We start from the raw sequence: 13,113 nt of genomic DNA, 5'->3' as shown, positions 1-13,113 counted from the left end.
CTCTTGCTAGACAGCATTTAAAAGTCAACAGCAAGTCAAAGTCAACAGCAAGAGCCTATTGGATCCTTCTCATGACATAAACCCCCCCCCCCCTTTTACCCGCTTTATTTCAGAGGCCGAAGAAGCGCTGTTCATTGACTTACCATTAAAAAGTAAGACTTTTCTCCTCATACTTCCATTTCTTTTAAAAATGTGCATCCGTCTTGATAGGAATTGTTTCTAATGGAGATTTACTGTAAACAATGGATTAGGTTGTTGTTTCTACCTTTTTATAATATGAGCTTATGTGCAAGACCAGTGTTGTGGCAACAATACTACAAAAAAACATTTCAGTCGGTCTACATTCAATTTGGCTACAGTTTTAGAGCATGCAATGCCCTGAGCTCCATGCCTGGATGTGTCTGCAGCTTTATTTGGTTGCAAAAGTTGGTCATGAGTTGCCTATGGCAATGGGGCAATCTGCACTCGGTTGAAGTGGGTCACTGTTTCCAAATCACTGTTTACTTAATTTTGTGCATAGTGGGTAGACATGCGTGTAGACATGGGTATTGTCTCCATGGTTGTGGTGAGTGAGTCAATGGTATATTTGTGTCGAATGTAACTCATTTATCCATGTGTTGTCTGCATGTCACTCCTGCCCGTGTCACACACTATGTCCAGCAATAATTGCCCCTTGAAAATGAAGTGTTTTGAATTGAAGGGGTCTGTGTTGGCCATAAGGTGAGTCAATGATGAATGTGTTTGTTTGAATTAATCTGTCTTTCTCCCTGCCCCTCCAGCTTGCATTAGGATTCGTGTCAGAGGGGAGAAAGCCCCAGAGCTGGTGCTGGAGTTACAGGACGATGAGCGCAGCCAGTCTTTCTTCTCCCAGGTGAAGAGAGCCAAGCAGCAAGGTGAGCCAGTCTCTCTCTCTTCTCTCTCGCACTGCTCAACACTGCCGAACCGGACTGACATCCCTACTCCCTTGGGCATGTATTATTCACTTAGCACTGCTTCACGTTACTGATATATCTCTACATTCTCTTCTCTCACTTTGAACCCATGCCTGCCTGTGACATTCCTCAGATATGTCGAAGCTCTGGGGAAGAGTCTACCAAGGGGACGGGGCGGGGGCAGAAAGGGGCGGTTACCTTCGGTCGCGCAGCCTTATCCATTATAAATGCAGGTTCTGAAGCAGTTTGGCTAGATGGGGTATAGTAACTGTTCAATATGACAACCTGCCCTTTTAAGTTTTGAACAGTTCCTGTCTGTGTCAATGGTTGCCTTGGCATTGCTGGTTAATAATTGAGAAAGCCCACTGTAATGAGGTCACACTGATACATTGTCCCAAATGGCACCTTATTCCCTATATAGTGCACTGCTTTTGACTAGGGCCCATAGGCTGCACTATATAAGGAGTAAGGGTCCCATTTGGGACGCAGTGTCACAGCGAGCTTGTAAAAATATTGCAACACAGCCTCTTACATCAACCAGTTCCTTCCTAGTTTCTAGATACCACCCAAACTGCCCACGCGCTGTCTCTCTGACTGTCCCAAGTGGCACCCTATTCCGTGCACAAATTTTGACCAGTGGCTATTTGGATCCCCATTAGCTTTTGCAGAAGCAACAGCTACTCTTGCTGTCCACATAAAACAGAACATGGAAAGTAACAAAACACTGATAGACAAGGAAAGTCACACAAATTAACCTCAAATTACCCCTTTTTCTCCCCAATTTCACGGTATTCAATTGTCCCATCACTGCAACTCCCGTATGGACTCGGGAGAGGTGGAGGTCGATAGCCGCGCGTCCTACGAAACATGACACAGCCAAGCCGCACTGCTTCTTGACACAATGCCCGCTTAACCCGGAAGCCAGCCGCACCAATGTATCGGGAGGAAACGCCACAGACTTGTCGACCGTGTCAGCATGCATACGCCCGCCCCGCCACAGGAGTTGTTAGAGCGCGATGGGACAAGTACATTCCGGCCGGCCAAACCCTCCCCTAACCCGTACAACGCTGGGCCAATTGTGCGCCGCCCCATGGGTTCCCGGTCACGGCCGGCTGCAACCGAGCATGGACTCAAACCAGGATCTCTAGTGGCAGAGCTAGCACTGCGAGGCAGTGCCTTAGACCACTGCACCACTCGGGAGGCTTAATACATTTTTTTGAAGGTAATTCTTCTGTTTGCTTGAGTAATTGGAAGGGAGTTCCATGCGATCATAGCTCTGTATAGAACTGTGCGTTTCTGTGAATTTGTTTTGTACTTGGACTGTGAAGAGACCCCTGGTTGCATGTCTTATGTATTGGAATCTGAGCTGAATGTTATTTGATTTTTGCAGACAATCTGGAATTTGTCACAGTAACATTTCTCATGTTGTTGATATTAGTTCTTTATGTGCAGTTAAGGGCAAGGCGTTCTGCTCTGTTTTGAGCTAGCTGCAGCGTTGCTTGGTCTTTCGTTGCAGCACGTGACAATATTAGAGGACAAAAATCAAGATGGGACAAGACCATGTGTCAAAATGCAGAACATATTTTTATAACAGACACCCCTCCCCATCTTCACAACAACTTTGTCAGTGTGAGTTGCCTATGATAATTGGCCATCCAATGATAAACTCCTAAGTGTAAGGCAGTACAAGTACAAGCCCTTCTCTAAATGCATGCTGGAAGTCAGTAGTTAACTTGTGCTCTGAAAAATAGCAGGTAGCAAACTGATTGGGCGGCTGTTAGAGCCAGCAAAAGGTGCTTTACTATTTTTAGGCAGTGGAATTCCTTTAGCTTCCTTCCATGCCTGTGGATGCACACACTCCTTTAGGCTTTGGTTACAAATATGGCAAATATGGGTGGCGATACAGTCTGCTACCATTCTCAATAGTTGCCCATCAAGGTTGTCTATACCTGGTGCCTTATCATTATTGATTGATAACAATGGTTTTTCGACATCTGTCACACTAACTTGACCAAATTCAAAACGGCAATCCTTCTCTTTCATTATTTGATCTTTTACTGTAAAACTTAAATTAATAGCCCAGGCGCTTATTCACTGAATCACTGGACACAACAGGCTTTTATTTAAGTCAGGCTTCTATTTGAGCCAGCCTTTTGTTTTCATAAGGCACGGCACACAGCTTTTGCTCATTTGCATAGTAAATGTTTTAACTCCAGCAATTTCAGTTTCAATTCCAGCATTTAAATTACTTTCTTAATTTCCTGCAATAATGTGTTGTCATTTACACACTGTCAGGTTTACTTACTGGTGATACAAATGGATGATTGACATTTTTTGTTGTCATTACTGAATTATTTAATGTAACAAATCTACATTTAAACCTCATCAACAATTTGTTTAGACCCACCGTTTATTTGAAACGGGCATTTATTTACTGAAATGTGTGCCGTTCAACGGCTATTAAAAGGTCAGGTGGCTATTTGAGACTGCGCATAATTTAAGTTTTACAGTATACACAAATATGATGGTTCACTGTAAAATTGTAATTTCACTTTACTTGTGAAATAGTCATTGAAATGATTGACAATATAGAAATATTTTGTTATAAATGACCCATGAACTTAATTTCATGTACTCCAAAGTATGTTTCCATTGTTTTATGTCATTTATCTTTGTTTTGTCGTATAATTTCTTTACGTTTAATCATGACATTTCTCAATTTACAGTATATCACTCCATCAGCTGAGCAGCCTCTTTTGCATAATTTTCTTTTAACCAATTTTTCAATTTGTCATCAAACCAGGGAGCTTTAACAGTTCTCACAGCTAGTTTCTTAACAGGTGCATGCTTGTCAACAATTGGCATTAATAATTTTACAAATGCTTCCAGTGCTGTGTCTGGATTCACTTCATACTTCCAGTGCTGCGTCTGGATTCACTTCATACTTCCAGTGCTGCGTCTGGATTCACTTCATACTTCCAGTGCTGCGTCTGGATTCACTTCATACTTCCAGTGCTGCGTCTGGATTCACGTCATACTTCTAAAGCTGCGTCTGGATTCACTTCATACTTCCAGTGCTGCGTCTGGATTCACTTCATACTTCCAGTGCTGCGTCTGGATTCACTTCATACTTCCAAAGCTGCGTCTGGATTCACTTCATACTTCCAGTGCTGCGTCTGGATTCACGTCATCCTTCCAGTGCTGCGTCTGGATTCACTTCATACTTCCAGTGCTGTGTCTGGATTCACTTCATTACACTTCAGACCAACAATTTTTTTTCACATCTTCAACAAAAAAATCCTGAGAGCATTTTGTATCATCTCTTTTAAATTACTTTAGGTCAAACCTTTGGTACTTTGGCATTCCGTGTTATTGCCACAATGTTATGGTCTCTTCAGCCAATGGAAACTGATATTGCTTTGAAGCAAAAGCTCTGCAGATCAATAGAAGTGAATGTCACAGATCCAATATTGGTATGCACTCTAGTTTGTTGAGTGATAACCTGAGTCATATTACAGGCATTAGTCACAGTTAGAATCTTCCTCTTGAGAGGACAGCTAATTGCTAACCAGTCAATGTTAATTTTACCCAGAAAATTTACCTCTGTTAACATCACACACAATTCATCGAAATATTGACTTTTAGCACTTGGTGGCCTATAGCAGCACACCAAAAGAAGAAGCTTTAGATGAGGCAGATGAACTGCAACCACAACACGTGAACAACATTCGACATGAGATCCTCTCTAAGCTTAAGAAGAATATTGCTCCGAACATATTTAGCGACATCTCCCCCATAGGCATTCCTGTCTTTTCTGTAGATGTTATCCTTGTATTGCTGCTGCTGTATCATCAAAGGAATTATTTGACTTTCAGAGATGGCCAGTATATGAATGTTATCCAGTGTCAGTCAGCAAGTTATTGATTTCATGAACCTTATTTCTAAGGCTGCATATATGAATATGGGCCTTAGCCCTTTCCTTGGCAGTTAAACGGAGCTAGATATAATACGGAGAGAAAATAAATAAAAATGTTTGGCTCTCATTCCTCCCAGGCTTTTGGGAGGGAGGGTGGTCAATGAGTCTGTCATAGTCAATGTAAGCAATGTTCCCATGCTCTCTGGCAGCTTTCATAGCTGGGATAAGTTCTTTCCGCCTCTGGTGCACAGCTTCAGAGAAGTCCAGGTTGAGGAAGATGTTGGTTCCTCTAAAGATTTTGTCTCTCTCCAGAACAGCCATCTTGTCTTTAAACCTCAGGAGCTTGACCACTATTGGCATGGGTCTGTCACCTAGGCTGGTTAATCTTTCCAGACCTGTAAGCGCGCTCCACCTCAATCTTCGTATGATCCATCTGCAGCTATTCACTGAGCATTTTTCTTCATACGGCCCAGTTCTCATATGAAGACTCTGGAATGACATCCACAACAATCTTATTCCTCCTGGATTGTCCCTCCTAGATAAGTCTGTTTTCCCAGTCATTGTAATAATGATTCACAGAAACTGCTGATGTCAGCTTGAGATGGTCAATAGAAACAAGATGGCAAATTTCATAGAAAAATGGGTTGGATCCTTTTGAAGGGAGTAGTGATATTGCTATTTGCATTTCTCCTTAGATCCACAAAAAAATGACATTTACTGTACATTCTTGGAACTATACACATTTGAAAGACTGCATTTATTGGTACTATGTACTATGCAGGTTGCAACTTGTACAGAAATGCTGTCTTATGTAACTCAGAACATTTATCTCTTAAGTGATCCAGCGCTGTCGTCAAACCCAAGGTTCTCTTTTTTAATGTTTTGATGTATTTAAATTATTATTATTTTTTTTTTCTCCAGTGGAGTCCAAAAGCACACAAATCAAGGTGATGGATCCCATCATACCGGCTCCCATAATGTCGTCTCCTCGCAAAGTTTCTGCCCCAGTCCCACCCATCCCTCCACAAAGAGGGATCCATAAAGCTGTCAACACTCATACCAAGCCCACCGGCGTACCGCCACCGCCTCCCAACCTCACCAATAGCTCTTCAGCTAACCAGACCTGCACAGGTATGGATACAACCTGCACAGGTATGCACATGGATAATATAGTTCAAATTGAATGCATTTATATAGATAGTGCTTTTCCAGCTGCTCAAAGCGCTTGACATTGTATAGGGTCAACTCACCTTGTCCCCCACTTATGTCTAGCAACTACCTGGGTGATGGTGCTTCAGCCATTTTACATCAGCACACAATACAGTGAAGAGGTCAGGAGTGAATCAATACTTGTTGAATGTCACAGGGTTTCTCACATCTGAATCTTTCCATCTCAGCAGATAGACAGGACACAGCTCTCTCCCTGGCCACGGACTTTGGCTTTGAGGACAACTTCAACCACTCCCTCAAAGTGGAGGAGAAGAAGAACCAGCAGAATCGCATTGTGCCCCCCCGGGAAGCCCCTCCAGTTCCCCCTCTACCTCCACGTAAAGGCTCGTACACTCCCTCCAATCCTCTCCCCCCTGCTCCCATCCCCACCTCCAAAGACAGAGCATCGTCCACACAGGCTAAAGATGCTGCCTTCGTCACGCCTGCCAAAACAGAGTGAGTGGTACCAGTAGGACGGTGCCATAGTATGCCCATCCTGTTGGAGATATTTTTCCCTGTACAGAACTGTATTTGGCTTCAATTGGTGTCAGAGGGCCTCTATTTATTTCTAGAGGGCCTAGATCAGTGGTCACCAACCTTTTTGAGTCAAGGTCACTTTCTGATTCCAAAATAAACGTGACTTAAAAAACATAAGCATATGCAACATTAAAGTTAATATTTGTGCTGTAGGCCCAATATATTATCACTACATATTGGCTATACTTGCCTTGCCAATGAATTGCCTTGCAAATGTTGTTCCTCTCAGACCATTTTGAAATTATATTGCGAAATCTTTCGTATTTGACCACACTAGTAATAGATAGATAGATAATAATTTGCTTTTTTTTTTGTTTTACTGGACTGATGGCCTGCATCTGATTGTCAGTCTGAGGGGAGGGAGGGAGGGAGAGAGCAGCGATAAGGCTGTCTCTCACCCGACTCACTGTCGCTCCACTCTCCCTCCCTCCCTTCGCTAAGAAAAAGGGGACACAGTCTTCCTTCCCAGCTGATGGTCGAAATTCGAGTCGCACTGCATTATTTCTGCCTCATGCACCAATTCATGTTGTTATTCCTATGACCAGAGAAAGTCATATTTCTCGAATATATATTTTTTTAAAAGTCAAGCGTTAAAAGTCAATGTTAATGATAACACAAGCTTATGGAAACATTTTGATAAACTCATTAATTGCAGCTGCAGTGCTGGTTGTAGCGTGAGTGGAGGTAAGCAGAATGACTTATAAAAAGTGTTGAACAAAGTGTTTACAGTGCTGAATAACTTAAACATGAACGTATGCCAAGTTCTGCCTTCAGACACATGAAATGGTTCACAATGGGAACACTTTACCTTCTTGGCCCTAAGGCTGCTGAATCAAGTGCACCTACTGCCAACAGTGCTAAACAAAAAAAAATAGGAACACATGGTGTTTATTGTTGGCTTTTCTATAGAAATGTTTGGTGATCGCCTACTAATGCATTGTTCCGATCTCTCGATCGGTTGGTGACCACTTGCCTAGTTGTTGATGTGTCGGCTTTACACCCTGCTTGGAAAATAATGATGTGGAAATACTGTGGTGATGACTTAGCTCATTTGATCTTGCAGTCTTAGGACTTCAGTGGACCGGCCCACCTCGTGGAACGACAGCCCCACCACCAACAGCATGCGGAATGCCATGTTCTCCACTCAGGCCGGCCAGAGAGAGTACCTCATCAAACACCGCCTGGGCAAGAAGGAGAAGGAGTATGTGGACATCAAGGACTTCAGGTGAGTGCCCGTTGGTTTGTGGGGGTGTGTGTGACCGACTGGGGGTTTGAACCCGGGTCTCCTGTGTGCCACAAGCGAAACACTAGGCATTACCTTGGAGAGCTAATCCGAGTATTCAGGTCTCGGCAAGGTAACGTCACACAAGCGTGATTCGTTTAGCCAGCTTCATTACATGTGCTCCCCTGCAGTAGACAGTTGTGATTCTGGACAGAACATTGAGGAGATCGATTGAAAGGGGATTATAGCAGCATCACCCTTTTTTTAAATTCCATTCTGGTGAGATTAAATCAAATGTGCCTATTTTAGTTATTATACATTTTTCTGGAGGCTGTAGTGGGCAGGATCCTGCATTGTTCTAAAAATTACCTTCACTCACTGAGCCATTGTCCCTATTCTTACCTGCAACCCTTATCAGTCTACTCACTTATGTGTCTGTCCACTTAAGCATGTGAATGTCTATATAAGACTGTTGTGTGTGTTTCAGATTGTTTACCGGAACGTGGAATGTGAATGGCCAGTCCCCAGACAGCAGTCTAGAGCCCTGGCTGTGTTGTAACCAAGAACCTCCTGACGTCTACGCTCTGGGGTCAGTGACATGTCTATCTGAGTATCCTATGTCTTCTACACAGAATGTATGAGTGAATGGACCTGTTGTATTCATCAGTGCACGCCGTTGCAAAATGTTTTGCTACGGAAAACAGAAACAAGCAACAAGCTTTTCTTATCGGACAACCTCAGGTATTCCCTCCCTGATTCAGTCCGTTTTCTTCCGTTTGAGGCCTAGTGAATACAACCCAGATTTGTGCAAATAACATACTTTTCGGGAAACGGATCCTCTGAATGCCACATCATTAATGATGGATGGACTTAGTTATAACCTAAATTTCATTGCATACTCTAAAGAGTGTTTTTGTGCACTTTCCCATGCATGAGTGCTGATTGCACTTTACTAAGCATTGAAACACTGACTTCCCTGTGCATTCTGGGTGCTGTAGTTTCCAGGAGTTGGACCTGAGCACAGAGGCCTTCTTCTATCTGGACTCATCGAAGGAGCAGCTGTGGGTGGAGGCTGTGGAGAGAAGTCTTCACCCCAAAGCCAAGTACAAAAGGGTGAGCCAGTGAGAGGTCTCTTCTCATCTTCCGTGTAAAACAGGAATGGTTCAATCAACTAAACTAAAAATATTACATTCTTGTAATTACATAAAATAATGGCTGTAATCACACACTTATCAATGGCAGCAGATGCCCTTATCAATCTATTTTGTTCATACACAAATAGACGTAATATTATTTGGATATGAATGTCGTCCACAATGGATGCTTTTGTCCCCGCAGGTGCGCACCATCCGACTAGTGGGCATGATGCTGGTGGTGTATGTCAACAAGGTGCACAAGAATCACATCAAAGAAGTGGCTGCAGAGCAAGTGGGAACTGGCATCATGGGAAAAATGGTACGAATGAGTAAGGGGAAGTGTTTGTTCTCCTATTTCATCAACTTTATAACTTTATACCATTTTATAGGTAGGTATACAGAACATATACACTATATTTATGCGCAAATGTAAATTAACAGATATTTTCATGCAATATGAAATACACTGAACAAAAATATGAACGCAACATGTAAAGTTTTGGTCCCATGTTTCATGAGCTGAAATAAAAGTTCCCAGAAATGTTCCATACGCACAAAAAGCTTATTTCGCTCAAATTTTGCACACAAATGTGTTTACCATCCCTGTTAATGAGCATTTTTCTTTGCCAAGATAATCCATCCACCTGACAGGTGTGGCATATCAAGAAGCTGATTAAACATCACAATCATTACACAGGTGCACCTTGTGCTGGGGACAATTAAAGACAACGCCACAGATGTCTTAAGTTTTGATGGGCTGAGCGTCTGTTGGGGGACACTTCACTGAACAAACAAATCAGTCAATCAACATTCAATGCTTTCTTTTCCCATTAGGGGAACAAGGGAGGCGTGGCGGTGCGCTTTGTGTTCCACAACACCAGCTTCTGCTTTGTCAACTCCCACCTGGCGGCCCACGTCGAGGACTTTGAGAGGAGGAACCAGGACTACAAAGACATCTGTGCCCGCATGAGCTTCCACCTGCTAGACCACCCTCCCCTCACCATCGTCAAACACGAGTCAGTCCCTTACAAGACCCATACTGTAAAGTCATAGGCATTGATCCAGTGACCACACTAGCATACCACTTAGTGTGAAGCATTGGGCAATGCATTGGGCATGTGTTCTCAATAATAGTATTTCAAGACCTAAGGGGCTTACAGTAGTCGTCATTGCCCATAATACATGTAATTCTTTGAAATAGTACTTACAAAGTGCCGTGGTGATTATGTTATTGAATACCCAATAAACAATTCTCAGGTAAAAACTAATGTAATTCAACATAATTTCAAAGTAAATAGTGGACTGTAAAATGGTGTAACCATGTCACAGATGTACTTTCGTAGAGTTTTATATTATGTGTAAACTTATGGTGTTACTGTAAGACTTTACATGCTGTTGTGTTACAATGCATAACTCTTCATCCATTCTGTGGTCCAGTGTAGTGATCTGGGTAGGAGATCTGAACTACCGGTTGTTTGTGTACGATGCAGCTGAGGTCAAACAGCTCATCTCCCACAACGAACTAAGGAAGCTGCAGGAGTATGACCAGGTGGGAATATTTACACACACACACCCAGTGAGTTTTTACAGCTTGTTTATGCAAACAACCTAAAGTGTAAGGTTCAGCGCTGTCATAAATCGTTGACATTTAATTCAACAATACTGCACATCAATCATGTTGTCATTCTGCACTGTGACAAATCAGTTACCAAAACAAAAAACGGCAACCTCAACGATAAGAGTGACACTAAATAAAAGTAAATGTTTTTTGGGTGGAGACTTCTATATTCTGCAATAACTTTGGTGTAATCCCTCCTCCTTCCCCTTTTTCTCTCTGGTTGTTTATGAGGGTTATAAATACAGGAGTTCCTCTGTCTGTCTCTGAATAACCTTTGTTGTTGGTATATTTCCCCTCCTTCCTCTGTGTGAAGCTGAATATCCAGAGACAGACCAGGCGAGCCTTCACAGACTTCATTGAGGGAGAGATCAATTTCATGCCCACATATAAGTATGATGCCAAGACGGACCGTTGGGACTCTAGGTAAATGTACCACTGATCCTGATTCCTTTCCCTCCAAGTACGTACTTACAGTATATAATACCCAGAGAGTTTGGTATTTTGAGCTGTAAACTATTACTCCCCCACCCAACAGAGTGCAAAGGAAATACCCTGTGTTGGATAGTCCTCATATGCCATAGCACCTTGATTATTCATGTTTATATGTAAGGTCAAATCTGAAAAGCCACCTTTCCAAACATTCTGTCCCAGTAATGAAACGAGTCCTTACTCAAATATAGACAGCTGTTTGAGGCAATGTTTTTTCAGTATTGAATAGGCATGGTAGGCCCCCCTAACTAGCTTTGTTCCCCTCCTGCCTAAAATAATTTGAAGAGACTCAGGAGGTTGCTTTGGGGGCCTTTGTGATTTACCAGGAAAAAAATTGAAGGTATCTAGGGAGACACTGGGTTGTGTGGCATGCAACTGAACATGTTTGGAAAACTTTTCAGCTGAAAGCAAAAATTACTGTTTCATATTGGATGTTGTCTATCACTGTTTCAATCCGCTGTCTTTCATTTAGTGCCCAAATGAACACGATCCTTGTGTGAGGTTAGCTGACATTGTGCCTCCTAACCACTGTCTCTCTGTCTGGGGTTCTCCTGCAGTGGTAAGTGTCGTGTCCCGGCGTGGTGCGACCGGATCCTGTGGAGGGGTAGTAACGTTAAGCAGCTCCACTACAGGAGCCACATGGAACTGAAGACCAGCGACCACAAGCCCGTCAGCTCCCTCTTCAGCGTAGGGGTAAGGATCATGGAGCCACTTACTCACTACATTGTCTGTCAGCATCTGGAAATCACATCTGACTGATTCAGGTCGAGGCAGTCAATGGAGACCTCACATTCACAATAAACACATATCTGCTAAGCCAAAGGAGTCCATTAAGTAAAATAGACATAAAAATCTTTTAACATACTATACAGCTTATTGAGAATCATAAATACATATAAATTGGCTTAAAATGTGTTTATTCTCGAATAGCGTGCTTAGTTATGCTATAATGAATGAATCGGTGTTGATGGAAAATGAATCTGTGTGTAACAGGTGAAGGTGGTGAACGAGGCACGCTACAAGAAGGTCTTTGAGGAGATTGTGCGCATGATGGACAGGATGGAGAACGAATTCCTCCCGTCTCTGTCACTGACCGACAGAGAGGTGAGTAGACAGAACATGCACACCTACAGAGCCATGACTCTCATCGTATTGATTTCCTGTCCAGCATGTCCTCCCCACTGACATGTTGTTTCAGATCAATAATTCTCTGTTTTTGTCAGTAAGCAAGGGACATGGTCGTTTTGAATTGAATCAGGGACTTGTGACAGGCAATTTTTTGGTCTGAATTTAAATCACTCAGAAAATTGATATAAGCCTGCCAAGATGCTTGAGTTACTTTGCACAGGTAGAATGGCATGGGCATCTATTTGTATTTTAAACAATCTGCTTTGCATAGATCAATCAAATATTATTGCACTCTGGCTTACTGTGTGTCTGTCCTCCTCCCAACATCTCTCTCTTTCTCTCTCTCCCTCTTCTCCCGTAGTTCACCTTTAAGGACGTCAAGTTCCGCCAGCTTCAGCGGGAGCGTTTTGTGATCTCCAACGACGGGCAGGTCCCCTGTCACTTTGCCTTCATTCCCAAGCTGAACGACTCCCAGTACTGCAAGAATTGGCTCCACGCCGAGCCCAGCGAAGGCTTCCTAGAGCCCAGTGAGTCCACTTCACTTTCAGCCATGGCACCTACCTTCCACAGTCAGTCACAGGCCCTGTCTGGTGGGGATACTTTCACAATGTATCCTTTACTCCTTCCTTGGTGGGATTTCACTGATCTAAGTGGATCTAAGGATTTACTGATCAATCGGTTGAATAATCTCCTAGAGGAGGGAGAAGGAAGGCCTGTCCAGATACGACCCCTAGCCCCTACTCCTTAAATACGCTTTTGATACTTATACAATATGTTGAAAGTCCTACCAAGCCTGTCAGAGGGCATGCTGCTACCATATTATTTATAGGCCTACCAATCAAATATTTTACCCTAGGGTCTAGGGGTTGTTTTGCAACTGGACCGAAGAATGCATTTGTATAGCATCTATACTCTGTCATAACCCA

At 42.9% G+C, this 13,113-nt stretch overlaps 1 protein-coding gene across 18 annotated transcripts in view; it reads left to right on the top strand.

Annotated features, from left to right (window-relative positions):
* Nucleotides 1-13,113, top strand: part of ocrl (OCRL inositol polyphosphate-5-phosphatase) — a 38,302-nt gene that overhangs the window by 10,511 nt on the left and 14,678 nt on the right. For 13 of the 18 annotated variants that reach the window (XR_016491718.1, XR_016491719.1, XR_016491720.1 and 10 more), the window contains 14 exons: nucleotides 114-152; nucleotides 780-893; nucleotides 5,770-5,979; nucleotides 6,246-6,513; nucleotides 7,658-7,819; nucleotides 8,304-8,405; nucleotides 8,815-8,929; nucleotides 9,155-9,271; nucleotides 9,787-9,968; nucleotides 10,390-10,501; nucleotides 10,884-10,993; nucleotides 11,617-11,752; nucleotides 12,053-12,163; nucleotides 12,549-12,714. Coding sequence is in view for 15 of the 18 variants with exons in the window: in XM_090219915.1 (XP_090076041.1) it covers nucleotides 114-152; nucleotides 780-893; nucleotides 5,770-5,979; nucleotides 6,246-6,513; nucleotides 7,658-7,819; nucleotides 8,304-8,405; nucleotides 8,815-8,929; nucleotides 9,155-9,271; nucleotides 9,787-9,968; nucleotides 10,390-10,501; nucleotides 10,884-10,993; nucleotides 11,617-11,752; nucleotides 12,053-12,163; nucleotides 12,549-12,714 (1,944 nt within the window). In the remaining 3 variants the exon portion in view is untranslated. The remainder of the gene's footprint in view (nucleotides 1-113; nucleotides 153-779; nucleotides 894-5,769; nucleotides 5,980-6,245; nucleotides 6,514-7,657; nucleotides 7,820-8,303; nucleotides 8,406-8,814; nucleotides 8,930-9,154; nucleotides 9,272-9,786; nucleotides 9,969-10,389; nucleotides 10,502-10,883; nucleotides 10,994-11,616; nucleotides 11,753-12,052; nucleotides 12,164-12,548; nucleotides 12,715-13,113) is intronic. The other 5 variants (XM_090219922.1, XM_090219914.1, XM_090219921.1 and 2 more) reach the window with 1 other exon arrangement.

Source organism: Oncorhynchus mykiss, chromosome 25 (assembly GCF_057628025.1).
Source record: "Oncorhynchus mykiss isolate SJ-2025 chromosome 25, ASM5762802v1, whole genome shotgun sequence".
NCBI lineage: Eukaryota > Metazoa > Chordata > Actinopteri > Salmoniformes > Salmonidae > Oncorhynchus > Oncorhynchus mykiss.
Note: the sequence above shows the minus strand (reverse complement) of the source record. Positions and strands in the feature narration are given on the sequence as shown.